Raw genomic sequence first — 26,747 nt, forward strand, 5'->3', positions numbered from 1 at the left:
GAAAATTGGGTTCTTTTTTGGAAAACTGCTGATACAGTCTCATATCACTGAATTAAATGACCCTGTTGTTTATACCTGCTGACAACTTCAGCCTTGGGACCAACTGAAATTAGCTCCTACCACTTGGCAGAAAAATGCTTTCGTAATTACACACAAATAAGGAGAGATTTTTGTGCTAGTAAAAGTTTTGTAGTATAGATAGGCAAATTATGCTACGCTAGTCTAATAATCAGTGATTCTTCTGGTGCAGACTAATTTCAGAACCCACTTATAATTGGGAATTTTTTGTTTGTTTGTTTGGTTTTTGTTTTGTTTAAGGTAATAGACAAAACCCATTAACATTCAGGAAACATATTGGCTTAAGAAAGTACAACGATGTGGGGAAGGAATTACAGAGATGGCTTAATGGTTAAAAGCACTGTTGCTCTTCCAGAGGGCCCAAATTTAGTTAGGTCCTGAACCCACATCTTCTGTCAACTCATAACTGTCTGTAAGTACAGACCCAGGGGATACCTTGGGCCTCAGGAACAAGTGACAGTCCTACATTCAGGCAGAGCAGAGCAAATATCTCTGCTGCCTTATTCTTGGGCACAGTGGTGGGGGAACTTTGGGACAATGTGGAGATGAGGCTGCTTTTGTAGTAGGCAGAGTGGAGCTTCCACTCAGGACAAAAAAGGTTATGACAAGTTTCAAAGTAAAAGATTCCAGATCTGAGCACACCATCACACTTCCTATTCTATTGTTAATTATGTCACATTTTTATTCTAAATTTAGCTACCTTTCGTGTTTCTTTTTCTTTCTTTTTTTTTTTTTTTTGACAAAGATAACTATACAAACTTTCAAAAGAAAAACTTTACCCAAAGTTAACCACCCCCAACTTCTGTTTGGTTTCCTGCAATGTTTAGATGACTCATTCTCTTCCAAGAAATTTTAAAGAAAAGAGATCCAGGCCATGTGTTGGTGCACAAAGACTGCACTGTAAATCCCTTTTCTCCACTGCCTAGAAACTCCTTTGCTTCTTTATAGAGAAGGGAAAGCTCTGCAGCCCTCATTGTCTTGTTCTTGGCTTGACCAGCTTTGTTGTTCCTAGGAACAAATGTACTCCTTGTCTTTGGGTGGGGCTGCATGTTAGCCTCCCAGCTCCTTTAACCCCTCTGAAGAGGCCTGAACGGAAGCACTTCCTGATGCCTTGCTTTTCCTGAAGGCATACCGCTGAGGCTTCTGAGATAGAGAACAGGTGGCCTTTTTATCATCTGTAAAAGGAGAGACACTGGCCAGTTCCTCCCTGTCTTCTGGGTCAGTGTTGCTCCTGTTAGGAGCTTTAATTGTATATTTTAACTGAGCTAGCTACCTAACCCAGCCAGAGGGGAGCGGTAAATCTGATTGCTTCAGCAGCTTGTTCAAATAAATAGGGATAATAGTTCATTGGTCCTCCCGACTAATCAGAATACAAAAGGAAACATCTGCCTGTCTTAATTGCTATTTTATTGGTTAGACTTTCGCTCCTCTCCCCCTTCCTTCCTCTTTCACTGCTGAACTCCTGCTAGTTTAAGTCACAGCTAAGCAACATAGCATAGGATTCAGGTCCAGTCTCATTTAACCTTTGCCATTTAGACAAGGATGGGGTGAGAAGGACTGGAAGGCTCTGGCAAGGGGAGCTGCTGGAGCTGGGCGGGTCAGCAGTTGATAGCAATATTCATGATCACCTCTGACCTTGACTCTGAGGCAGATGGTGAGTCATTTTCTCCTCTCTTCACCTACTTGCTCCTCTATCCCTCACCGTGGAAGGGGCTGCAGAGTGAAGTTGTAGATGAGAGGCATTCTTTCTTGTGGCTTTTCCCAGCATTTGAAGACTGCTTTCTTTCCCAGGTTACTGAATGAAAGAATGGAAAATCTAAAACAGGCAAGATGTCCCTGAAGCTTTCATTTTTGCTAGCATCTGGGTCCTTGCAGAGAACTTGTACATTGCCTTTTAGTCTGCTCTGAAGCCAGCCTGTTTGTCTCTAATATGAACATACTGTTAGAAATACATTCAAGCCCCCAAGAAAGAGACCACCATTCCAAATGAAGTCTCTATAAGGCAGAAATTTAGTATTGATCAAGAGTAAACAAGAGAAATTTTATTACTGATCAAGCACACAAGGCCAAGAAATATTCTTGATTTTTATTCTAAGCAAGTGGTGACTGTCTTTTCCATTGGAGAGGGTCCCTCCCACTTCAGTCTTTCACCACTGGCTAGCTTTATAAGAATCATCAGCACAAAGGAAATAAGAAAGGGGCCAGCCACATAAGATCCAAGAATGCAGGGAAGACTTTGTATGAATCCGTTTTACTAGGTGGGGGATTAAAGCCTTTATATAAAAGTCTTACAAAGTGGAGGAGACTTGAATTCATTGTCATAAGCAAAAGTTTTCATGTAGAACCATAGACTGGTAGAGGTTGGTGTCATAGTAAGCTTCATCTGTCAGTTTGACATAATCTTAGAGTCAGCTGGGAAGAGGGAGCCTCTGTTGAAGAATTACCCCTGTCAGATTGTCCTGTGGCATATCTGTGAGACATTTTTAAATTGCTAATTGACATAGGAGGGCTTAGCTCACTGTGGGCAGTACCATTTCTAGGCAGGGAGGCCTGGAAACTAACCAGTAAGCAGCTTTTCTCCATGGTCCCTCTTCAATTCCTGGTTTAGCTCTTGCTCTGGCTTCCCTCAATAGTGTACATTGGGCTATAGAAGTCAAATTAACCCTTCCTCCCCCTAAGCTAATTTTGATCAATGTTTTATCATAGCATCAGAGAAACCAAACTAGGACATTTGGTAAAGGTGTTAATTAATATTTTAGGTTAGCATATAAAGTAATGAGTTTCATTCTGCCCCCACCCCCGCGCTTTTTGTTTTTTCTGGGTAGCATTGGCTGTCTTAGAACTCACTCTGTAGATCAGACTGGCCTCAAACTCATAGAGAGCCACCTGCCTCTGCCTTCTGAATGCTATGATTAAAGGCGTGCACCACCACTGCCTGGCTTTTGCTGGCACCTTAACACATATGTGTCATTATATTTTGCTCTCACTTGTTTTCCTCTCTCCGAGTTCTTCCTATGTTCCTCCCTCCAGCTGTTTCCCTTTCTTCCTCCAGTTGACACCAACTTCTGCTTTCTTATTACGTGTATTCCATTGCTCTATTTCCCAACTCTCTTAAAATCTCTTCCTCTCCTTTCATAATGTTCTTTCTAGTTTCATGGCCTGCACAGTCAATTTTAAATCAGGATTCTTTGTGAGAGAACAACTGTGGTATTTACCTTTCTGAGTCTGACTTATTTCACTTAATGTAGTTTCCAGTTACATCTATTTTCTTTCAAAAGTCATGACTTCGCTTTTCTTTATGACTACATTAATTTTGTAATGTATATGCATATTTTATTTCTCTATTCATGTGTTGATGGATATCTAGGATAGTTCCATTTTCTGTCTATTATAAATAGTGCAACAATAAGCATGTATGTACATGTATCTCTGGTATATTTACTTATAGTCCTTCAGATATATTCCCAAGATTGGTATAGCTGGGCCATTGAGCTCTGTTTTAGTTTTTGAGAACCCAGCATTTACTGTTACTGTTGTCTTATTATACCATTCTTACTGGAGTGTGATGAATCTAAAAACAGTTTAATTTGCGTTTCTCTGATGGCTAAGAATATTGAATATTTTTTCAAATATTTACTGGCCACTTGTATTTATTCCTTTAGGAAATATCTGTTCAGTTCACTAGCCCATTTATTGATAAGATGATTTGGGCTTTGGAGTGTGTTAAATAGGCACCTGAGCCATTTGTCTTGGGTTTGAAATGGAACATCACTTATCTGGGTGTTTAATTTTTTAAGGTATTTGTGGGTTCTAGATAACCAGATGCATACTTGGAAAAGACTTTTCTCCCATTCTGTAGGCTCTCCTTACTCTGGTGGTTGATTCCTTTGCTATACAAAATGCTTTTTTAATTTGATGTAATCCACTTTCTCAGTTTTTAAGATTATTTCTGTGCTAGTGGAGTTCTTTTCAGAAAGTCCTTGCAAATGTTATATCTTAAAATATTTTCTCTGTGTTTTTCTCCAGTTGTTTCTAAGTTTCAGATCTTATAGTAAGAAAGACTTTCATTTTATAGAAGAGAAATTAAGCCCGGAGCAGATAAATTATAGCAAGTGCTGTGACTTGAATATGAAATGTTCTTCATAGGCTCATGAGTTTGAGTACTTTGTCCTCCAGATGATGGGAAGATTTGGGAAGGTTATGGAGCCTTTAGGAGTTGGAAGCTTCCTGGAAGAAGTGGGTCGTGGGTATTAGACCTTGAAGTTTTATAGCCCATCTTCACAGACTGATCATTCTCTGCTTCCTGACTTGCCAGCTTCTCCATTCCTGCTACCACGCCTTCCCCACCAAGATGGAATGTATCCTCTTGAACTATAAGCCACAACAAACCATGCCTTCCTTAAATTGCTTCTTGAGAGGTATTTTGTCAAAACAATAATATAACAAATGCATCAGATAATAGGAAAGCTGAGACTAGCAGCAACTTTTATATTTGCTAATTTTGGGGTCCTTCCAGCTTGTTTTTAAAATTATCAAGTACAAAGCTATTTATGATAGAAGTCACACCTGTGTTATATTCCATAATGAATTACCCTAATAGGAAAAAGAAGAGCAAAGAATGCCTCAATAAGTAAAGTGGTAAGACATTTTTTAAAATGTTCAGGCTTGGGCTGGCAAGATAACTCAGTGGGTAAAGACATTTGCTAACAAACCCGGCAACCCAAGCTTGTTGCCCAGAAACTCCATGTTGGAGATAGCTGACTCATGCAGGATTTCTGTCCCCAGTGTGCCCTGCGGTGGGGCGTGGGGACATGTGTATGCACACAGTACACACACCTTGAAAGAAGCAGTATGAATGAAAGGACTCATCTCTTACCCAGGAAATGAGCTATGGAGAGTGTCATGTAGGGGTTGGAGATCCAGCCCAGCGGTAGAGTTCTGGCCTGGCATTCATGAGACCTCAGGTTCAATTCTCAGTATGGATAAGTAAAAATGTAGAAGTGTGCTTGAGTGTTGTAGTTATCTGAAGGACAGTACCTTGGCAGTACCAATTGTTTTTATTCTCTGCCTTCTTAGGCTTGACTTCTAACATTCAGAATGTTCCTGCTTCCTCATTCTTTTGTTTCTATGATTCTGTGTAGTTAGATACCAACCTAGGGTGGGCAGCAGCAGAGTATCAGAGAGCTACTACTGCTCAGAATTAAGAGAGTAAGACGCTCCTCAACATATATTAGAGAGTCAGGTAGTATTAACTAAATATTGCAAGAAGTCTTTGTTGAAGAACCACTGCCTTGGGAATTTGGGAAAGAAATGAAGCAAGTAAGAATTGGGTGACCCTTAACATCTGTGCCAGGAAAAACAAATTCACTCAATTGTAGGTGGGTTTTCCTTCTATGGAGAAGGAATGTGCAAGCCAATCCTGTGGATCCTAGCTTGCTGCGGTCTGTGTGCTGTCAGGTTAGAAGTACAGGATCTTCCTGCTTGGAGTTTTCTATTAAGTTTAAGGTCTTTGGAGATCCTGAATATTTATATCATTTTCTTTGTCTCATCCTAGCGTACATCTTACTTTTCTTAGTAATCCAATGGAGTGTTTGCCTGCAAATATCTGACAAAGCATTGTCTACCTAACCACAGTTGCTAGGTAGGATGTGGCTCTCAGGCCTCCTTTTGGGACCAATTGAAAAGTCAAAGGCTATAACCCATTTTCCCTCTACATGATTACCTTTACTGGGCTATAGAAAGGGCTCGTTTCATTTCATTAAAACTCTTTGAGTAATCTGACCATAATTGGTTATCTGATTTGCTAGGATAAATAATGGTCTGTAATTGAGTCTGTGTCATTTGCAGAGGCTGTGCTGCTCTTGCCTTTGCTGCGCCTCCCATCTCCTTCTGTTTTTCAATTAACCTCCTTCCTCTTTTCTTTACAGAGTAAAGAAGTTGGCCAACAGCTCCAAGATGATTTGATGAAGGTTCTGAACGAGCTTTATTCGGTAAATCAGATCGGCTGCCTGGCTTTGTGGTCATAGAGAGAAGCAACATTTGAAAGTTTGCAGCCATAGTCATGTCAACAACGGAACTCAGTTGAGGCTGAGGACAGTGCACATTCCCTATTGGGGGTGACCCCACCCATATATTTTTCCACACTCAATTTTTTTCTAAACCAAATGAGCCAAAAATATTTTTTCCAGTTGTGCAATCTTACTGTGACTTCATCTGGGGCACCACTGAGAGAGAGCAGCGCAGGGCTAGGTTACCAGCACAGCTGTCACCATTACCAACAAACTAGGAACCCCAAATTTCATGGCAAAGAATGTAGCCTACATTGCACTACTTCTTATTGGAAAACATGTATAGTGTTAAGTTATGCATCAGATCTTATATTCATTGTGGTTTAGTTAGAGCAGATTCTGTAAAGGGAAGCACAGATTCCTAACGTCTGCAATGTGAAGTACCGTTTCAGACCAAGAGAGTGTTGCAAAAACACAGCAGAGAGGTAAGCTATGGACTTGGAAGAAACAGCGAGTCTACTTCAAACTCTCTCAGACTGCATATATAGGCAGTCTCATAGGCAGATATATGCTATGTGCCCCAAAAGGCTGGTGGTTATTTTGTTTCAGTTATGTTTTATTAGTTATATTGAAAACATGCACCCATGAAGGAAGTTCCTGTTGTCATAGAAGGAATGCTTCAGTTGTACAACTTGAAGCTTTTATAGACCCTTTCCAAAGTTTGATTGTATCAACACTGTGTCTAATTTTCCAGAGTTGCCCTAATCTTTTTGAAGATAAAAATGATTTTCTTTATTTGCTTCTGCCTCACTCCCTCTTACCCCTTCCTTGCTTCACTCCCTTCCTTCACAGGATGGGCAGGCAGTGGTAACATGCGTCACAAGCATTTGAGATCAGAGAATTCCACATTCCTGTTCCAGAAGCCTAGGTGTGGCCATTATATCATGGCAACTGTTGGTAAATAGAGCAGGGTGGTCATCTAATTTGCCTCCAGTGATGCTCCAATTGTTTTGAATTTCTACTCAGTGACTCTTATATTCTGAAGCCAGATAATAGCTGGTACCTTTTGTACCCCTAGTTTTCATTTCTCTCAAATGAAGTTAATACTTTTAAAAATAGAAGCATGACATTGTGAGCCATTTTCAAACTGAATGAGTTTCCTGAACCTTATATTTTCATTGCTTTACTTCTCTTTATTTTTAGAGCATCTCAAAGGTACCAAGAAGAGCTGAGACTTGCTTCTGTAGAGAATTTTCTAGGCCCAGTAAAAAGCTTCTTGGGCCTTTGCAATTTGCTGCTGTTGCTCAGGAGTCAAGCAGCAAACCACAGACCAGCTCAGATTCAGCATACTATGTTTGCAGTGAGGCAGCAGAGGAAGAACTAACTTAGTTTTTACCCTGTGTTGTAGATCACTTCATAAGCTTTGATTTAAAAAGCAAGTGATAGTGTATAAACTGTGCTGGAATGAGGAAGAAAACTGTGGAGCTTGCTGGTTTGTCTGATAAAGGACAAGCTGGGAGACCTTACCCCTACTCCCTATTTACTTATTTTTAAAAGATGTTTTGTGTGTGCATAAGGGACCATTCTTGGAAGTTGATTCTCTCCTGCCACCTTGTGGGATCTGGGCATCAAACTCAGGTCATTAGGCCTCTACCTAATCAGTTAAGACTTCTACGATTAGTCTTCAGATCAATATTCTTTAGTTGCTTTTGTGGCCACCATGTGCCCTCAGTTAATACAGAGCATAAAGCTTTCTCATTGGCATTCACATGCAGCTTTGGTGAGTGTGCTCCCCGCTGCTTTGAGGTGAATTGATATACTTGTCATTTGTCTAAGTTCCAAATAGGACTTAGATATTTACCTCTAAATGAAAAGAGAAAAATAAAAGAGGACACCAAGAATTTCCAGAGAGGACCAAACAGTCTGGTACAATGAGTCTTAAGCAGAGTGATCGCCTTTCCCCCCACCCCCACAAAATGGAATGTGTGGTGATGTCTGCTGATGTTTTCAGTTGTCATATCTGAAGGGTTGATAGCCTAGTAACACCTAAAAAGTTGGGGCCAAGTATGTTGCTAACATCCTACAATGTACAGAACAGTTTACCAGCTCCAAATGTCAATAGTACCAAGACTGAGAAACCTGGGCGTGCTGACTGTAGGCTACTAACTTAGACCCCCACCCACCCAGGTTCTCTCCTGTCCTGACTGTGAGCTGCATACATTTAGAGGGATACCGCCCACTGCAAAAGTCAGCATGATGATGAGAATTGATGTGAAGTTTGTGGGTTTCCATCCTACTCTTGCCCAGAAGCAGCAGCAAACACCTGTATATTCTGATACCTGCATGCCATGTGGCTGTCAGTGGTCAAGGAATTCATATTTCCAAAAATATAACAAACTATAGTTAAGAACCAAGTGAGTTTGAAGTTTCTGTGCAGGTCATTAGAAAAGTTGCAGGATGGAATTAAGAGTTGTTGCTTTTGTAGGGTAAGATTAGTTTAGGGCTGATCTGAAAAAGGCCTGAGATTAGGGTGACTGTCCATCCATTTTTGCTTGTTAGTGTAGTGCTCATAAGAGAGAGCCAGATGTGGTCAGACAACTATCATTCAGCACTTGAGAAGCAGAGGCAGGTGAATCTGTTGAGTTTGAGGTTAACCTGGTCTACACAGTGAGTTCCAGGCCAGCCAGGGCTACACAGTTTCTTGGGACATATTTTTAGTGCTGAATTGGTAGTCTTGAGGAAAGCAGGATGTTAGTCACCATGCATGAGATAGCGGTTTCCTCAAGTAGGAAGTTGATACTACTGCATCAACTTTGAAAAGCTATTTGCTTTACATAAACTTTTTGGGTATTAGGAAGAGAACAGGGAGAGTTTTTTCCAAGAGCATTTCCCTTATTTGCTCTATGTAAGAAAGTTGCTTTCACTGATCCTGTCAACAACAGAAATTATTTGTGACTCATGTATCACTGGAAAAGAGATCCAGGTATTAAGAAACCCTCTCTTTTTCTCAGTGCTCTTCTTGCAGCTGCCCTAACACCCTTGAATACTTATCTGAGGGGACCAGTTGCTTAAGGGTTGATAATCTAAGTGCTTTCAAACCTTGTTGACCTAAGGGGCAGAGCCCAGGTAGTTCTAAATAAAGATGCCTCTGAACAAGAGGTTGAGAACCAAGTAGCCAGCTGCTCCCCTGCACCTTCCTCTTCTGTTTGAAGGGGCTTTGATTTCCCTGACTTAGCATTTGGTGCCAGGGGGAGTTTCCCACAGCTGTTCTTCAGAGAGCAGTCCCAGTGATTCTTGTGCATATGTATGCCAGTCCATTATCCCCCTCTCCATCACAATGAGCTGGCTAGCTTGTAAGCCTTAGTAAAATGGTTTTCATTTCCTTTCTGATGTTGTAGGAATGCCTTTGAAGTTAGAGCTCAGTGCTTCCCAAAGAACTCTGGGATTGTCTGCCTCAACTGTACATAGAGGCTGTGTCTGGAAAATCCCAGGAAGACCCCACAGGAAAGAGTGTGTATGCAGGCAGGGAAGCCATATGGATTGGCTATGAAGAGCCAAGGAAATGCGAGAGGGGGGTCGGGGGGGGGACTGTCTTTACTCCACTGTCTTTACTCCAGAGGTGTTAGGCTTTGTACCATCCCTGAATCCCTGAGTATGTCTCCTTGACTTGGTGCAGCAGCTGGTTGCAGAGCTGCTTTAAATTGAAAGTCAGCACCTGTTCCCTTGAAACATTGTCAGCTAGTAGTCCCCAGATACTGTTTGTCTGTTTGACCCTATCATTAGGCTCTAGGGATACAAAGACAAGAGAGAGTGCTAAATTCACGGCATTTCATTTTCATGTTGGGGAGAGAGGAAGCAGCAAGCAAAATGAGGTAATTCCTTTACATATCTGGAGGGGAGGTCATGCTCCTTGGAGAGGTACAAGAATTAAATCTTAATTGCCAGTTGCCAAGAACTCTTAAGTTTTTCATCCTATATTCTCCCTAACTCCCTTTACTTACTGAGGACTTAGTTCATGGTGCTGTATCTTTTTCTCTCTGGGGCTCTTATTGATAAACTTTTCAGCCTTTTTTTTTCTCTCTAATACCGTGTTTCCTGCAAATTCTTGATCTTGCTTATCCTAGAAAACATTAGGAACTTGTGTGTGTGGTAGTGGTTGTCCCGCGCTACCGTCTCGCCAGCAAGCACGACACGGGACACTTAGGATCCTTCTGCAGAAAAGCTTTAATGCGTCTTGAAAGAGAGAGCATAAGCTTACATTGCGGAGACCCAGGACGAGGTGAACCCAGCCCTTATAAAGGAAAAAGTCCTCACTTCAGACGTGTCACTCTTGGATTGGTCCGCTGCCCATTATCCCAGATGATGCCTCGGAAGTAGGCAGGGACACAGCAGTAGAAAGTTACCAAGCACAGGCGCTGGGATTAAAGGCGTGTGCTACAACACCTTGAACTCACAGAGATCTGCCTGTCTCTGCCTCCCAGGCATTGGGACCAAAGGCGTGTACCACCACACCTTGAGGTCACAGAGGTCAATCTCTACCTTTGTCCCTTGAAGCAATGGAGAATGTGGTTGCGGCCCTCCACAGGTGGTGGTGGGGTGCTTTAGAGACAGAGTTTCTCTATGTAGCCCTGTCTGTTGAGAAACTCTCTCTGTAGACCAGGCTTGAGGCCAGGGATCCACTGCCTCTGCCTACCGAGTGCTGAGACTAAAGGCATATGCCATCACACTTGGCTGCCTGCTCGTATTTTAAAGCGAGACATATATGACATTTCCCAACTATGGAAGAGAAAGCAAAAAAAAAAAAAAAAAAAAAAGTCATACTGTCTTTGAGAATTCAGTTTCTTAGCTTGGATAATGTTTTATTTTCTTTCAATGAGAGGTTTCTTTACATTCTTTGAGAGCAAAGAACAATATAAGCTGTTGTTTTATTCATTGTTATTTAGTACGAGAATTCTTTGAGTGTTCTGATCTCTCATGTTCATTTGCAATGTTTCCTCCTTATCCTGTACTTCATAAAATAAAAATTTACTATTTTAAAAATTACTTTTAACACTGGGCATTGGTGGTGCATGTATTTAGTCCTGGCACTTGGAAGGCAGAAGAAGGTGGATTTCTGTGAGTTTGAGGTCAGCCTGGTCTGCAAAATGAGTTCCAGGACAGCCAGGACTATACAAAGTTTCCTTCTCGAAACCACCTACCCCCAGCACACGCAAAAACTACTGTTATAATGCTTTATTCTAGTGATTAAATTCCTTAATTACATTCAAGTGAAAAAAGGAAAAAGGAGTTCCTTATCTGTCCTTCCTCAGCAAGGAAAGCAGATGCCTTTCTTACCTCCTAACAGGAAAAGTCGTGATCTAGTCAGATCCTTCTTAGAAAAGCCTCTTTAATACCATTGGTTGTTGGTATTCAGAGTATAAGCAGGGTAGAGCTTCCAGGAAATGTCAGTTTGGAGTAAGGTGAATATTTAAATTACTCTGTATCTAAAATGAGACATAATTGAGACTACATTGCACCTCTTTGTTATTTCTTATTGCATCTCCATGTGATCCTAAGTACATCCACAAGATCCCAGGTTTCCCCAGCCTCAGCACCACTGACATTCTAAAAACAGACACTTTATGCTACTAGCAACCTCTAAGTTTCTAAAATCAAAAATATTTCCAGACATTGCCAGTTGTTCTCTGGGGTCTACGCAACCTCTGATTGAGGCACTGCTCTCAGCTGAGCAGTTCTCCCTTTGGAATTTCCTCAGCTGTCCTTTAACCTGCCTCCCAGCTAGTTCAGCTTCATTCCTATGCAGAAGGTAGTCACTTAGTAGGTAAGATGTAGACTTTGGAGTTAGATAGACCTAGGTTTGAATTCTGACTCTGCCATTTACTAGTTGTAAGACTTTGGGTGCCATAGGTAATGTCATTGAGACCTACTTCCTTAATCATTAAAAGTAGAAATACCAACATGTCTTTCATAGAGTTAGCATAAGGATTAAGTCAAATGGCACACATAAAACTGCTGGCATACAGCAGGCACTGAATGCTAGAGATTATTGCTAATATTGAATAGTGTGTTTCTGTTGTCAGCCACACAAAAGTACACCCTACTCCTAGATTTTCTATTTCTCCTCTTCAAAGAAACTTCATGGCATCAAAGTTTCAGCACTCAAGAATTTCCAATTGCTCGATTTGTTATCAAGTGTTTTAATTTGGAAGCTACCTGTGTGGAAACAGAAATTTCCTGCAGAGTAGGGTCGGCCCCTGTGTATATTTGGGAATACCAAAAATTACGTGAGATTCAATCTTCCTGGCCTTCTTACTAAAAAAATCATATTTAACTCCTGGACAGTAGCTCCTTTGGAAAATTTGAAAATTACATCCTGTCTCACCCCCCCCCCCATTTTTTAAAGGCAAGGTCTCTGTATAGTCTTGGCTGTCCTTGCTATATGGACTAGGCTAGCCTTGAATTCACTGAAATCTTCCTGCACTACTTCTGGAGTACAGGAACTAAAGACATGTACCACCACACCTGGCCCTATGTCCTTCCTTTTATGTTACTTTGTGCTTGTGGCCAATCCCAGTTACACTTATATGAAATTTCTTCTTTCCTGCCTCTTATCTGAATTGTGCAGTCTACAGCCTTCACTGGACATTGTCTGGGGTGTAGATTGTTACATGAATGAAACTAACAGGGTGGGATGTGGGGGGGCCACTTGGCGCAAAGCCAAAAATATATTAAGTGCTCAGCAAGTGGTAGTAGCTATTGATATATTTCTGTGAGAGCAAGTGTGTAATGGAGATAAAGCAGACCATAACTTTAGGAACATTTCCTTCTTCATTGCTTTATATTTGAAAGTTATAAAATTATAGACTACACCTTTCGTCATGTTGCCTTTTGCCCTTTAGGTCAGAGTGAGGTGTTCTTATTTCTTATTTTACTTAGTATTATAAGGTGACTTAGCAATAGAAATTACTGAGTCAATATAAAGGTCATGCTTACAGATAGTGATGAATAAAAGTAAAAAATGATAAAATTGATATGAAATCATTGCAATAGTATGTTCTATTCTTACATGTAGTCCTTAATATACCTGTGCCGAACCAGACATTTCTGAATTTTCCCCATAGAAAAATGTAAATATTGCTTCATATAGGATAGGTCTGGCTGAGTCTATTAATCTTTAAAATAGAGTTGACGCCATTGGCTTGACCTCTGGGTGGGAAATATCTTGCAGGTCATGAAAACATATCACATGTACAATGCCGACAGTATCAGTGCTCAGAGCAAACTAAAGGAAGCAGAGAAACAAGAAGAGAAACAAATTGGTAAATCAGTGAAGCAAGAGGACCGGCAAACCCCCCGCTCCCCTGATTCCACTGCCAATGTCCGCATTGAGGAGAAACATGTCCGGAGGAGCTCAGTGAAGAAGATTGAGAAGATGAAGGAGAAGGTATATGTGCTCTGGCAACTGTAGAGAAAGGGATGATCAGAAGGCAAGATTGGTAGTAATTTTCCCAGTAGGTATCATGAAGAGCTAAACAAAGTAGCTCTGGGTTCCTTTAGTGCCTGCTGACCAGAGAATCCTTCTGTGTCTTGCCATGAGTCCTGGCTCTTGGAAAAACCTAAGCATATGAACTCTCAGACTTTAACTTCAAGTATATCGATAAGAATCAGTAGTCACTTTTCTCAGCTCATTTTCCAAATTAGGTGAAATGTCTTATTGCTTTGAGAAATGGGAGACTGTGGAGCTTGTGTTTCAGTTTAGATACCAGTGTTGAGGGAGAGAAGTGGAAGTACCCTCTCCAGGGTGAGAGCAAGGATGGAGAATAGTATATGAAGATAGACTCAAACCACATTCATCTCATTAGTCAGACTTAGAATTCAGCTTAAAGCAGATGTACACAGGGAGTAGCAGCAAAGTGGAGGCTCTTGATATGCTGTCCTTCATCTCTCACAGAACGTTTTCGACCTCTTTTAAAAATGGGTCAGCAAGATGGCTCATCAGGTAAGTTCATTTTTCACTAAGCCTGACAACCCAAGTTTAATCCCAGGAACCCACAGGATAGGAAAGAAATGACTCCTACAAGTTGCCCTCCAATTTCCATAAAAACACAAAGGCCTGAATGCATTTAAACACACACACACACACACACACACACACACACATGCATACTACTTCACATGAAATAAATAAACATTTTTAATTTTTTTAATTAAAAAAGAAACTAAAAGTGAACATATGTTTTATTTTCAGCGACAAGCCAAGTACACAGAGAATAAGCTGAAGGCTATTAAAGCCCGGAATGAGTACTTACTGGCTTTGGAGGCAACCAATGCTTCTGTCTTCAAGTACTACATCCATGACCTGTCTGATATTATTGATGTAAGTACTAAAGCTGGGGTGGGAGGCTGTGGGCATCTCTTGCCTCATTTCAGAAATGGAGTCACTAATTCACTCTTTCTGTGTTTAACCATCTCAGCCATTTTGAGAACAATTTGAAGATAGTGCCATGATCCACTGTGTGAAGGTGATGCGCTTCACACTGCTGTTCTTCATGCTGCACAGCATTCATGAGAGAAAAGCAACCATCTGTAGTATTGACTGACACCCAGAGAGTTTAGTGATTTATCCAGAGTTAGTAAAAGGATGGAACAAAATTGACACCAAATTCTGTTCCTGAACCCATGTTCATGACTGCTGTGCTCTTCTGTTTATCAAAAACTAGTCTCTTACATCAGACTATCAGAAACTTGTGGAAAGCAGCAACAAGAAGAGTTAAAATGCCATCCTTATATTTACATATCCACTCCTGTTTCCTGGTGTTTTCCCATCTCATTGTCACATCGCCCTTACTGTCTTAATCTGTGATCCAGAGAGTTAAGAGACACGCTTGCCCAAGGTTATAGGTTTGCGCTGTGCTGCAGATTAGGGTCCTGTCTAGAAGACATCCAGATGCTACTGATATCTGCCCAGTTCTCTTTTGAGATGTGGTGCAAAAATGAGAGAGAAGAGGATTAGTTTGCATGTTTGTTTTGTAGGCAACCATTTGTCTTTGACCTCCTGGGTTAGTCTTTGTTGCTTCTGCACAATAAAATGTCTCTCACATCCAGACTGCAGTCTGGCCCAATTCCTGGGCAAGCTTTATATGAAACTATATAAGCATACCCTTTCTCATGTCTCCTTCCAACCACCAAAGTGGGTCTGTAGCCAACTGATTGAGCATCAGCAGTCCAGTCTTAGGACACCAGCAGTATCCATTCTGAGACCTGGTGTTTGCCTTAGGTTCTTGGCAACAGCAGCTGAGCTTGCAAGATTCTGGCCCAAATTGCACATGATTTTCTACCTTAAAACCATATTGCAAGTACACCTGCTGTGCTTTATATCATGTGGGGAATCTGGGCTCAGATTCACTATTGTATAATTAGTTAGCACATCTTAGGCTTGTGCTCAACTATTCTGGAACTCTGCTTTATTTCCTACTCCTCTGCCCTAGTAAAATAAAGACCTGCACAGTTTAAATCTGTCCTGTATTAGGGTTGCTGGGGAACTTCTCTAAAATACAGGCTGCTTTCCTTTCAGCCAGGGAGTTTTGATCAGCAGGTTTTGGCCTTCTAACGCCTTAGATATCATCGTCTCAGCTGGTAAGCGGAGCCTTGGTCTCTGTTCAGGCTCCTTTGTTCTCTCTGCTTGTTGATGCCAATCTGAACACTGTCCTTCAGTGGAGGTCAAAACCCTAAACCAGTCCTTTTATTCTTCTGCTTCACTGTTGGTGGAGACCCATTCTCAGCATGAGGAAGACAGTCACTTTTTATGCTCACTTTCTGCTATTTACTCCACATTTGGTAAAATAAATAAGATTTAAAAATTAGGCCAGACAGGGTATTTTACCCCTTTTACTGGGTTGTCCTCTTTCTTTTGCCTCTAGAGGATATGTGTACCAGTTTCAATAAATTGCTTACTTCAGGAGAAAAGAGGCTTTTGCTGTATGAATTACAACCTTTGTAATGAGTAGGCACTTCATCAGGCATGAGCAGATGTCTTAAAAACCATATAAGAAGCAAACTGTTCTATACTTTTTTCCCCCTTAAAATAAATAAGTAGCCTGCTGAGAGTCTGACTTTGATAGGTTGTGATTTGAAGAGCCATTGGAAAAGAAGACAGCCTTTGTAGTGTTTATTCGACAGGGTATGGGTTTAGGGGTGGTGAACAAGTCCAGGGTGGCAGCATTCTAGGCCATGAGTAAATTTGTTCTTGTTTGGGTTGTATTTTGACTGTATCTTATTTTGTTTGTTGTTTGGTATTTTGTTTTTGTAGAACAAAGGTTGCTATTTTTGTTCTTTGGGTTTTTTTGTTTTGTTTTGTTTTATCGGGACAGGGTTTCTCTGTGTAGCATTGACTGTCCTAGAATTTGCTTTGTATATCAGGCTGGCCTTAAACTCACAGAGATCCACCTGTCTCTGCCTCCCAAAAAGCCGATACTACTACTATTCTCCATAACCACTTAGTTCATTTATGGGCAAGGTGTGTGTTCAGCATCAGCGTTATAAATAGAATGTAACTGTTTTCACCTAAGACATATTCACACACTCTAGTTTTCTCAAACCATGATCCTTTAAGGGAGCAATAAAATCATTTTTGTACTTTTAAATTATTAAACTAGACTAGGGTAGAAAATAACAGATCATATCACAATATTATATGTCTTAAGATCTTTTTTTGAAATTTTTATGTTAGATGTGTGTGTGTGTATGTGTGTGTGTGGTTATGCATGCATGTGTGTATGTGTGTGTGATGCATTTCTTACTGTGAGCTTAAGTTAAAATGATGGTCACTGTATGTCTCTTTTAAGATCCAAGAGGACAGGAACCAAGACTTACTTTACCTTAAGTAGTAATATGTAGCTTAGCACATAATTCATTAAAGTGGGAAAAATGATCTCCTAAGTCAATATTTGCTTTTTAATTTTATCTTTTTAATGTTCTTTACATGTGTAATTTACATTTAATGATTAACTAAGTTGATTGTTTGGTTTGATTGTTACAGTTTGAAGAGTTTTGACAAATTTACATATTCTTGTAACCTCTATTTTTTATCAAGAATAAGTATCATTAGCCACCCATGGCAGTACACACCTGGAATCTCAGCACTTGGGTGGTGGAAGCCTTAAGGTCATTAAGGGCAGCCTAGGCTCTGAGACTATTTCACAACAAGGAGACAGACAATATGAAAGATACATTCTCATTACTTCAAAAGTTCTTGTTTCTTAACTTCAAGGCAACCACTGTTCTAACTCGTTCATCCCTAAGTTAATGTTAACTGTTGGAAAATGACATAAAGTTAGGATTATACAGAATATAATTTATTTGCTTATTATTTGAGAGTGAAGATGTACATACCACAGTGTATGTGTGGAGGCCAAGGAGACAACTTTGTGGATTCATTTTTCTCTTTCCATTTCCACCTTTATGTGGTGTTTTCATTTCTATTGCTTTGATAAAATACCTTAACAAAAAGCAACTTCAGAAAGAAAACATTTAATTACAGTCCCAAGTTATAGTTCATCATTTTGGGGAAGTCAAGGCAGGGACTCAAATAGCTAGTCATATAATATCCTTAGTCAAGATAATAAACGCCCTTGTCTGCACCTGCCTGCCGCCTGCCTGCTGTTTGCTTATTTGCTTGCTTTCAGTTAGTTTTCTTTTCTCGTTTACAGTTTGGGACTCTATAGAGGGAATTGGTGCTGCCTGCCATAGGCTGGGTCTTTTTCCATAAGTTAACACTCAAAGCAGCCCTCCACAGATGTCTCCATAGACCAAGTTGATCTAGATAATTTCTTGTTAAGACTCTTCCCAGATGACTTAGGTTACATCAGGTAGACAATTAAAACAAACCAGGACACATGGGCTCTAGGGATTGATCTCAAGTCATCAGACTTATATAACAAGTGTCTCTACCCTCTGAGCCACCTTGCTGGCTCTAGAATGTAGGTTTTTTTCACCCAGGATATTTTTTTTAGCACCATCCACATTGTTTGCATCTATCAATGGTTTCTCCCCTTTTTATGTTGTTCTATGCAATTAAAAGTGCCCAAACTGTTCTGTAGCAAAGAAACCAAGAGTGAGTAGGGAGCCTGGGTGTATTGGCATCATGATCTCAATGGTATCCAGAAGTTGCTTCAAGACATGGGATTTGTGTCATTCCAGTCCATTGCTGCATGTGTCGTATGCCACCATTCTACTTTTTTCTACGGGTTTAACTCAACCTGTACTTAAGGCACTGATCATAAATAAAAAGTTATTTTTAATTGATGTCACTAAATTGACATAAGAACTAGCCTTCAATTTCTTTTTTTGTTTGTTTGTTTGTTGTTTTGTTGTTTTGTTTGTTTTTTTGAGACAGGGTTTCTCTGTAGCTTTGGAGCCTGTCCTGAAACTAACTCTTGTAGACCAGGCTGGTATCGAACTCACAGAGATCCGCCTGCCTCTACCTCCCAAGTGCTGGGATTAAAGGCGTGCGCCACCACCGCCCTGCCCTTCAATTTCTTTGTATAGCATAACAAAAGATTTAATGTAAACTCAGACTGTAAGAATTCACATATTAAAAAAAACTTGACTCTAGACAAAAAAGGTATTTTAATCTCAGCTGGTAATTTCTAGGAACTGGGGGCTCCTTGCTGTATAATTTCCCTGCTTGTGTACATATCTCTTTGCCCAGTATCAGATAGGTAAATGAAGTACACAGCTTTGTCATCATGGGTAGCTGAATGTTGTGAGGGCCAGGTACCTGGATAGAAAGTCTGTGATGCCATCCATATACACCCAAATTGGACATGAAAGAACTTGGTTTTCCCACTGTGGTGTTTTATTGAAGGCAGTTGTTTTTGTCTTCCATATAAACTTGAAGGGAGATACAAAACACTCATTTGTCTTTTCTAGGTCTTCTCTAGATTCTCTGAGGGAGAGTAGCAGAAGGGATAATGAACTGTGGACAGATTGGGATGGTCTGTTACTCAATTTTATATAAAAAATGTATTTCTCCTGAGAATTTTTATAACACTTGTGTAACACAGAAAAGCTAAGGGAACCTAGCATGGCCATGGGACTCATCAAAATCAAAGTGGAAAGCATACTCTGTTTCCAGTATAAACAAAATTGTGTGTTTCCTCTACTCACTGGGATTCTCCTGGGAAATATTTAAATCTCATTTACTTAACCTTACCCCTATAAATATGTATATGGCCAGGGTCCACATTTCCTAAGCAACTTAGGCCATGACAGAACCAGAGGGCACATTCTAAGTTTGACCCTGACTGACTGGCACAGAAAAGCAAAAGCTACAGGATGGTCATCCAGAGGCAGAGCTCCAGCATAGGAAAACTCCCTGAAAGTCTTAGATTATAGACAGCAAAACATGTGGGTCAGTACTCAGCCCATCTAGATGATTTCTTGAGAGGCTAGAGTTTTTACCTGTGCTGTCAGTCAACTTTATTGAATGTCTTCTGTGAATAAGACCTTATAGGAAAAATTATAAACAAGAGAAAGATACTGGAAAGACCTGCATTCTGTTTGGGGTAATATGAAATGACCGGCCTCAGAATGACTGTGTGTACTAGGGTCATATGAGGATGAATGCAGTTGGGTGTTAGTGGGACCAGGAATGCAGGGCTGGCTGACTTCCCAGGGGCCAAATTTAATTTGTATCTTAAAGATTGAGTCTGTTTCCAGCAGGCGAAAGTAAAGGGTAATGTTTCAGGTAAAGAACTGCTAGGAACTGAAGGGCAGAGGTCCATAGATTGGGGGATGCTGGTGATTGGTGTTAGTTTTGAGTTCACACAGTACCACATATGTGTGAAATGTATTATCCATTTGCCACACAACCATCAACAAAGCAGGTATTACCCCCATTTTTGGCCAAGAGGGATAAATTAGCTTTCTAGGCTAGAGGCCTATGTTTTTTTAACACTCTGTCCTATGCAGGGAGTTTGTCACTGGAATTTGGCAGAAGAGGCTGAAGGTGGGCATAAAGAGAGGTGACATTGAGTAGATAGACTACACACATTGTAGTTTTGTGATGTGGGATTCCCCTCTGTATGCCATGAATATGTTTTATTACCATTGGTTAATAAAGAATCCGCTTAGTTTTTGTTGCTAATGCTGAGTCAGGAAGCTTGCTCTTAAAGGAACTGTGCCTCTGCTTGCTGCCAGCAAACAGAGCCCACTTGAGAAAATGCTGCTACTAAGAAGCCGGGCTTAACTCTGTTCTTTTTTGTCTAGACTTCCTTCCCAAGCTCTCTCAGTTTTTATGTGGATGTAGTTGCCCCACGCTGGCACCGTTTTGTAAGCGGAGACTATGCTTGCTTTTCCGACTGCCCAGACGCAAATAATCACACAAAATTATATTTATTACAAAACGGTTTGGCCAGTTGCTTAGGCGTCTTTCTAGCTAGCTCTTACATCTTAAATTAACTCATTTCTATTAATCTGTGTATTACCACTAGGCTGTGGCTTATCAGTACTGGCATGTTACTCCTTTGGCAGCTACATGGTATCTCCTTTACTCTTTCATATCTCTGTTCAGATTTGCCACCTGGCTTTATTCTGCCCTGCCATAGGCCAGAGTAGCTTTTTTTATTAAGCAGTGGTAATAAAACATACTCATAGCATGCAGAAGGGAATGTCACATCAGTTTTGATTTTGTTTTTTGTTTTTTTTTTTTTTACCCATTTTAATTTGTGTCAAGTTATATTGCTTCACTGAATTTTCATCTTCCTTTGTGTGGAAAGCTAAGATAATACAGAGATAATACAGACTGAAGTGGGAGTAGTTATGAAGATTAAGATGAAGACTGTACAAAACACTTAGTTGACTGTCTGAGACTTGAACATCTTTAGTGGACAGAGGCATTCTTTACATGTACAAACTGAAGGTGAATATACCTTAGGCAGGGATAAGTGTTTGAAGTTCTTCAATGGGGGCATGATAAAGTCACATTTTATGACACTGAGCAAACAATACTTTTGTAAAATAAGGTGTGGATTAGGATACAGATAGTAAAAATGGAGAAAGTGAAGTTTCCAGAAATATCCCTACTTCCCCCTAATTTTCTCTGAGTCCTCCACCACACAAGGTTGGCAGTGTTACACCAGTAAGTATAGAGTTCATTCTAGGGAATACAGAGAGCTAGGCAAGAGGATTTACAGGTTCAAAGGCCTGATTAGTTCAACAGCATCTCCTAGAGGAGGAAGGGACCCTGCACGTGCAGTCTCCCAATCAGCCGCCTTTGTCTAGATTCCTTTTGCTCTTCCTCCAACTGAATTTAATGTTTTCCCATCCTCTGGCTATAGTTATGCTGTCGCTGCTGTTACTCTGCTGAAGCCAAGCACCTGCCAAAGTCTGTTGGCACTGCACCAGAGCTCAGCTCTATGTGTGCTCCATTGCTGATATTCTTGTCAGATGCCTGGAAGGAGGCGGTCTGTCACATGTTTTTTCTTCCCCAATAGTGACTGTTCCTGAAGTGATCATGATGAGAAGGAAATGCTAGGGAAATTAATTTGATGCTTATTGATGCAGTGAAATTACAATCAAGCAGATGGCCTTACTCTATCCAGTGATTTTTCTCTGACATTTCCTCTCAGGATCTGGACATCAAAGCTGTGTAAATAATAGAGGTGATAATTGATGGCCAAGGAATTTAGATCTCTGGGTCTGAAGGGGTAGGGAATGTTGTCATGGTGTTACAGAATGCCATTGAAAAGAGCCTTGGGGATTATGTTTAATCCAACGATTTTTCAGGATTTTTTTTCTTAAGAACTTATTCTTCAAACCAGACCACACATAGAATCCCAGTTTATTAAACTGAAAAGTGATCAGAGCTGTCTCAGTTGAAATAAAGATGAAAAGACCTCCAGGCCAACTAAGTAGCTCTCCTCTCCCCTTCTCAAGGGTAACCTGAGTGCTGACCCTGCACTTCAGAGCTGTGATCTATAGCCTGAAAACCACTGACTGTCAAGGAAACAGGTCTAGGGGTAGGGGGAGCTTTTCCAAGGTTGTTTGATTCTGCCTCTACTATTTTGTTTTTTTCCTTTGTATGTATGTGTGCTAACATATGTAAGGGTTCATACACATGTGTTGAGGGGCCAGAGGATAACATCAAGTATTATTCTTTCTCAGCACAGTGTGTCATGTTCTGGTTTTGGTTTGGTTTTTTGTTGTTGTTGTTGTTGTGTGTGTGTGTGTGTGTGTGTGTGTGTAATGAATATGTGCACATGAGTGCAGGTACCCATGTGAGTCCAAAAGAGAGTGTTAGATCTCCTGAATCTGGAGTTACAAGCAGTTATGAGCTTCAGACATGAGTACTAGGAGCCAAACTCAGGTCTTTTGTAAGAGAAATAAGCACTCTCTAACTATACAACCATCTCTCAAGCCCTGACCTTGTTTTTTGAGACAGAATTCTCAAAGGTTCATCTTTGCCAGCTAACCAGCCCCTTTCTTCAGCTAGCTCTTCAGTGCTAAGATTACAGATACCAGAGGACTCTTTCACGTGGGTTTGTGATCAAACATAAATCCTCTTATTTGCACCACAAGGACTTTAGTAATTGAGCTATCCCTCTAGCTCTGGTTTTTGTTGTTTGTTTGAAGACAGAAACTAGCTTTGAATTGACTGTGTAACTGAGAATTGAGGATGACCTTGAACTTCTGTTCCATCTTTGCTGCCTTGCCCTCCTGATTATTTGAGGTTACAAGCCTACACCGCCACACTCAGTTTATGCAGTGCTGGGGATCAAACCTAAATCTTCATGCATGCTAGACAAAGCATTTTCCAGTTAACTACATTCTCCAACTCCTACAATTACCTCTTTCATACATTTTCTTCTTTTCATTTTTGTTGTTGAAAATCAGAGACATCATTAAAAGTTCCCCAGTAACACTTACTTTAGAACTTTTTAGTGTAGCTTTCTTCAGCTCAGTCCTGTCCCAGAGCACTGGAAGTTGACTTCATGACCGCATCAACCTTCCATTCCCTCCTTCCCACGCCTACCTAGAGTTGAGTGTATATGAATTTGCTACTAAGGCAGCATTCTAAATTTTTGACTTCTTAATGCTGCATTGGCCTGTCAAGCTTGTTGTGTGGTGACTTCTAACCATAACAGCCCTCAAGGAGCCATGGCAGGCTGCATTGCAATTGTTGAAATTTGTCATCATGACATCCCCAGATAAACCAGAAAATAGAACAGAATTCTTTAACTCTTGGCAATTTTTATGTTTATGCAATAGCATTTGTCCTTGGGTTCTTACAGATCTCTCTAACCACCTCAGTGCCCTACATGGTATACCTAACCTCTGACCTAAAAGGCCAAAACTAAGAAATCTTACCCAGGTCTTGGAAATCATGTCAGTGTCCTTCCTATTGATATTCCAAATCAGTCACCTTGATATGGTCAAATCTGCCCCAGAGACTTCTTCCCTTTCTGTCAGACCTTGGAATAGCTGAGGTATACTTATTTGCTTTTTCCTTCCCACAGCAGTGCTGTGACCTAGGCTACCATGCTAGCCTGAACCGGGCCCTGCGTACTTTCTTGTCTGCTGAATTAAATCTGGAACAATCAAAACACGAGGGTCTGGATGCTATTGAAAATGCAGTAGAAAACCTAGATGCCACCAGTGACAAACAGCGACTCATGGAGATGTACAACAATGTTTTCTGTCCCCCTATGAAATTTGAATTCCAGCCCCACATGGGAGATATGGTAAGACCCTTCCCTATCCTGTACCTTTCCCTAACGGGACTTGAATGTACTAGATGTATGTATAGTTTTTATTACATATATATCACATCTAAAGGAGAGGGACTTCCTTTCAGGTAAGTTGCACTCTATTCTTTCAGACCCTGCAGTATACCCTTTTGATTTTGACTGATGTGCTTATCGCTGAGCCTAGGCTTGTGTTCCTTCTAAGTGAACCGGCCGAAGCTGTAGAGTGGATAGTCTCCCAGAGGGTAGTCCACAGTCCCAAGCAACTGTGTACCAGAAACCTGATGGGAGTGCCCAGGGAATGAAGAAAAGCACAGATACATGTTCAGAAAAGCAGGAATCACATAAGTTGTGATAACTCTGATGGAGGATAGCAACTATGAAATAAACTAGGACCTTAGCATGTTTATTATGTAGAGCACAAGGAGAGGAGTTAGCTGATATTGGTAGGTATCTATAGGCTAGCAGTCTCAGGCTGTGACCATCCTAGATATGGAAGCTTCAGTTGTTAGCTTTTGCACAGATTGATCAGCTGATCATTGATCATAAATACTTTTTCTTGCATACACTGTCAACATTCACACTCAGATCAGAGGAAGGCTTTGCTGTTCCCACAGATCTGAGGAATTGATCCTTGACATGGCTATGCCCATGCCAACAATATACATTCATTCAGGACTTCACCCACTTTTTACACATTCACTCAAAGCTTACTCAGTTCCCCACAGTAGTGAGACCTAGAGGACTAGATAAGAAGAGGCTACCCAATCAGCTATGTGTTCTTGCCATGCGCAGTGCTTCCTTGGGATTAGCAGCTAGATTCTTTAGGAAACCCTGCTCTAGCCTGACAGCGATAGTGAGATGTATATATCCAGACGATTAACTGTCATAGACAAGCCATGATGAAGTGGTACATCTCTGTCTTAGATACAAAATGTGAGGTAGTTTCTCTCCTTTTCTTCTTGGGGAAAACCAAGCTTCTTAGAGTTTGTTTGCATTGCTGTGGCTGAGGAGATGTCGGCATCTAAACAGATGGAAATATATTACCAACCTCCAGGAAGTTCTATTTTTCACCTGCCTTGATTTCTGTTCAAATTTGTCTTCTCTAGCTGCCACTGAGATTCCTTCCCAAAATGAGTGGAACCTAGGACTAACTGAATGTGGGACTGGTGTTGTCTGAGTTCCTTTCTGAGCCAAACAGCTTTTCTCCATAAAGGGAAATCCAGATGATGGGTACTCAGGCCCCCTCCTTCCCCTGTCAGAACCACATTTCCATACTCTAAAGCACAGCTGGAATGCATTACCTTGCATCCTGGCTGAAGATCACTGACAAAGCATGCATCAGCAACTTTGGTGCTCTTTGGCAAAACAGGCTTGGAGATGATTTTTACTCTTAATTCTCCCATGGTAGGCCTGGGTGACTTTAAAAATTGATAATTCACTCTTTTGCCCTGTATATGGTACATCTGATCGGTGGCTTGACCAGAAAAAGGGCTAGAACTTCCCAAGATTTCACATTCTGGCTTAGAAATGAAAAGTTATCCTTGGGTCCCACTGCCAGTCTTTCTGAATTATTGTAGGTTGTATGATGCAGAAGGAAGGAGCTGCCTGGAAGTCCTTAAAATAGGGCCAAAATTCAGGTGGCATTTTAACTGGAAGCTCTGAAATTGGCAATATCAGTGTTCTTGGGCCATAGCACATGAGCTGATGTCAGCTGCTCTCAGATGCACTAGGAGTTGGTGCACCCAGAGGTCTGAGGGGCACTGGATGCCTGACTGGTGACATCAGACAGCCAGAGACAGAAATTTCATTCTTGGCACTAACCCATCTGGCCACCAAGCTTTTCTCCATTATGTCTACTTATCCAAAAGCCGTAGTGAAATCAGCTCTAAATTTTGAGCCAGCCTCTCAGCTGAAGAAGAGGTCAAATCAGTTGAAATCTTAAATGCCAGTGAAGAAAAAGGTCAATTTCTAGTCCCCTACATTTGAAGAGAAGTTTTATTTTTTGAGTAAGAGAATGATTTACAAGTATATGAATATACTCACTCTTTGCTGAGGGTGAAGGAGCCCAATTCAGATGTTTCTCTTCTGATAAGAGCTAAAGGACACTTGGTAATAAAGTAACTGTACTGCCTCTACATGACGTCGTACCCTCCATCTCCAGCCTTCTGCCTCTCATCGCTCATCCAGGGGATTAGATTACACAAGCCATAGCCTTACCTTTATAAAGGGTCAGCTGTTTTTTCACAGAGGATAAAGTTGGTTGGTAGTTCACTGGGGATTGGAGTGCAGGGGATCCCATACCTAGTAGGATATAATGATAGCTATTTAGAGAACATCAAGTTCCATCTGATCTCATGCCCTCTGGAACTCTCTAGCATAGCCCATGAACGTGTTCTCATATTCACATGAACTCTTTCCCATTGAGTCAAAGCTCTCATGCATGGCCCAGATTTATAAACATACTGACTGCCAACAGCAGCAAGTTAACTTCCTGGCTCACTTCTCTCCTGCTTTTTAACTCTAGTGTGTGAAGTGGGAGGAGGGAAGCACCAGAGAGGTGACTACTTGGACCTTTGGCCAGGAACTCTTCATTGTGCCAAAGCATTGGGTTTCTGGACCAGAGGTTGCCTGCAGCACTCTATTTTCTAGCCGCCTCAGAATTCCATAGAGCTGAAGACCCTGCTAGACCTACCCCTGATGACTACTTGCCTGCCTATCGATTCCAAAGAGAAAAATGGGGTCTTTCGAAACAGATCTCCCTCCCTGTTCTTTCATGTATTGTTTGATCTAGAAGTTCACACACATTGTCTTTGGATTTTGTTTGCATGTAGAAACTGCAAGTTTTCTAGTAGTTGGGATACAAAACAGTGTGAATCTTTTCATGAGCAGTGGTGAGAACTCTGGATTCCTCAAA

General features: G+C 40.9%; 1 protein-coding gene across 6 annotated transcripts in view; it reads left to right on the top strand.

Annotated features, from left to right (window-relative positions):
- Positions 1–26,747, top strand: part of Srgap2 (SLIT-ROBO Rho GTPase activating protein 2) — a 224,151-nt gene that overhangs the window by 145,137 nt on the left and 52,267 nt on the right. For 4 of the 6 annotated variants that reach the window (XM_048430682.3, XM_048430685.3, XM_048430687.3 and 1 more), the window contains exons 5-8: positions 6,006–6,068; positions 13,315–13,530; positions 14,335–14,463; positions 23,603–23,827. In XM_048430682.3, coding sequence (XP_048286639.1) covers positions 6,006–6,068; positions 13,315–13,530; positions 14,335–14,463; positions 23,603–23,827 — 633 coding nt within the window. Of the gene's footprint in view, positions 1–5,300; positions 5,398–6,005; positions 6,069–13,314; positions 13,531–14,334; positions 14,464–23,602; positions 23,828–26,747 lie in introns of those variants that run through there. The other 2 variants (XM_048430686.3, XM_048430684.3) reach the window with 2 other exon arrangements.

This window comes from Myodes glareolus, chromosome 5 (genome assembly GCF_982192425.1).
Source record: "Myodes glareolus chromosome 5, mMyoGla1.1, whole genome shotgun sequence".
Classification (NCBI taxonomy): domain Eukaryota; kingdom Metazoa; phylum Chordata; class Mammalia; order Rodentia; family Cricetidae; genus Myodes; species Myodes glareolus.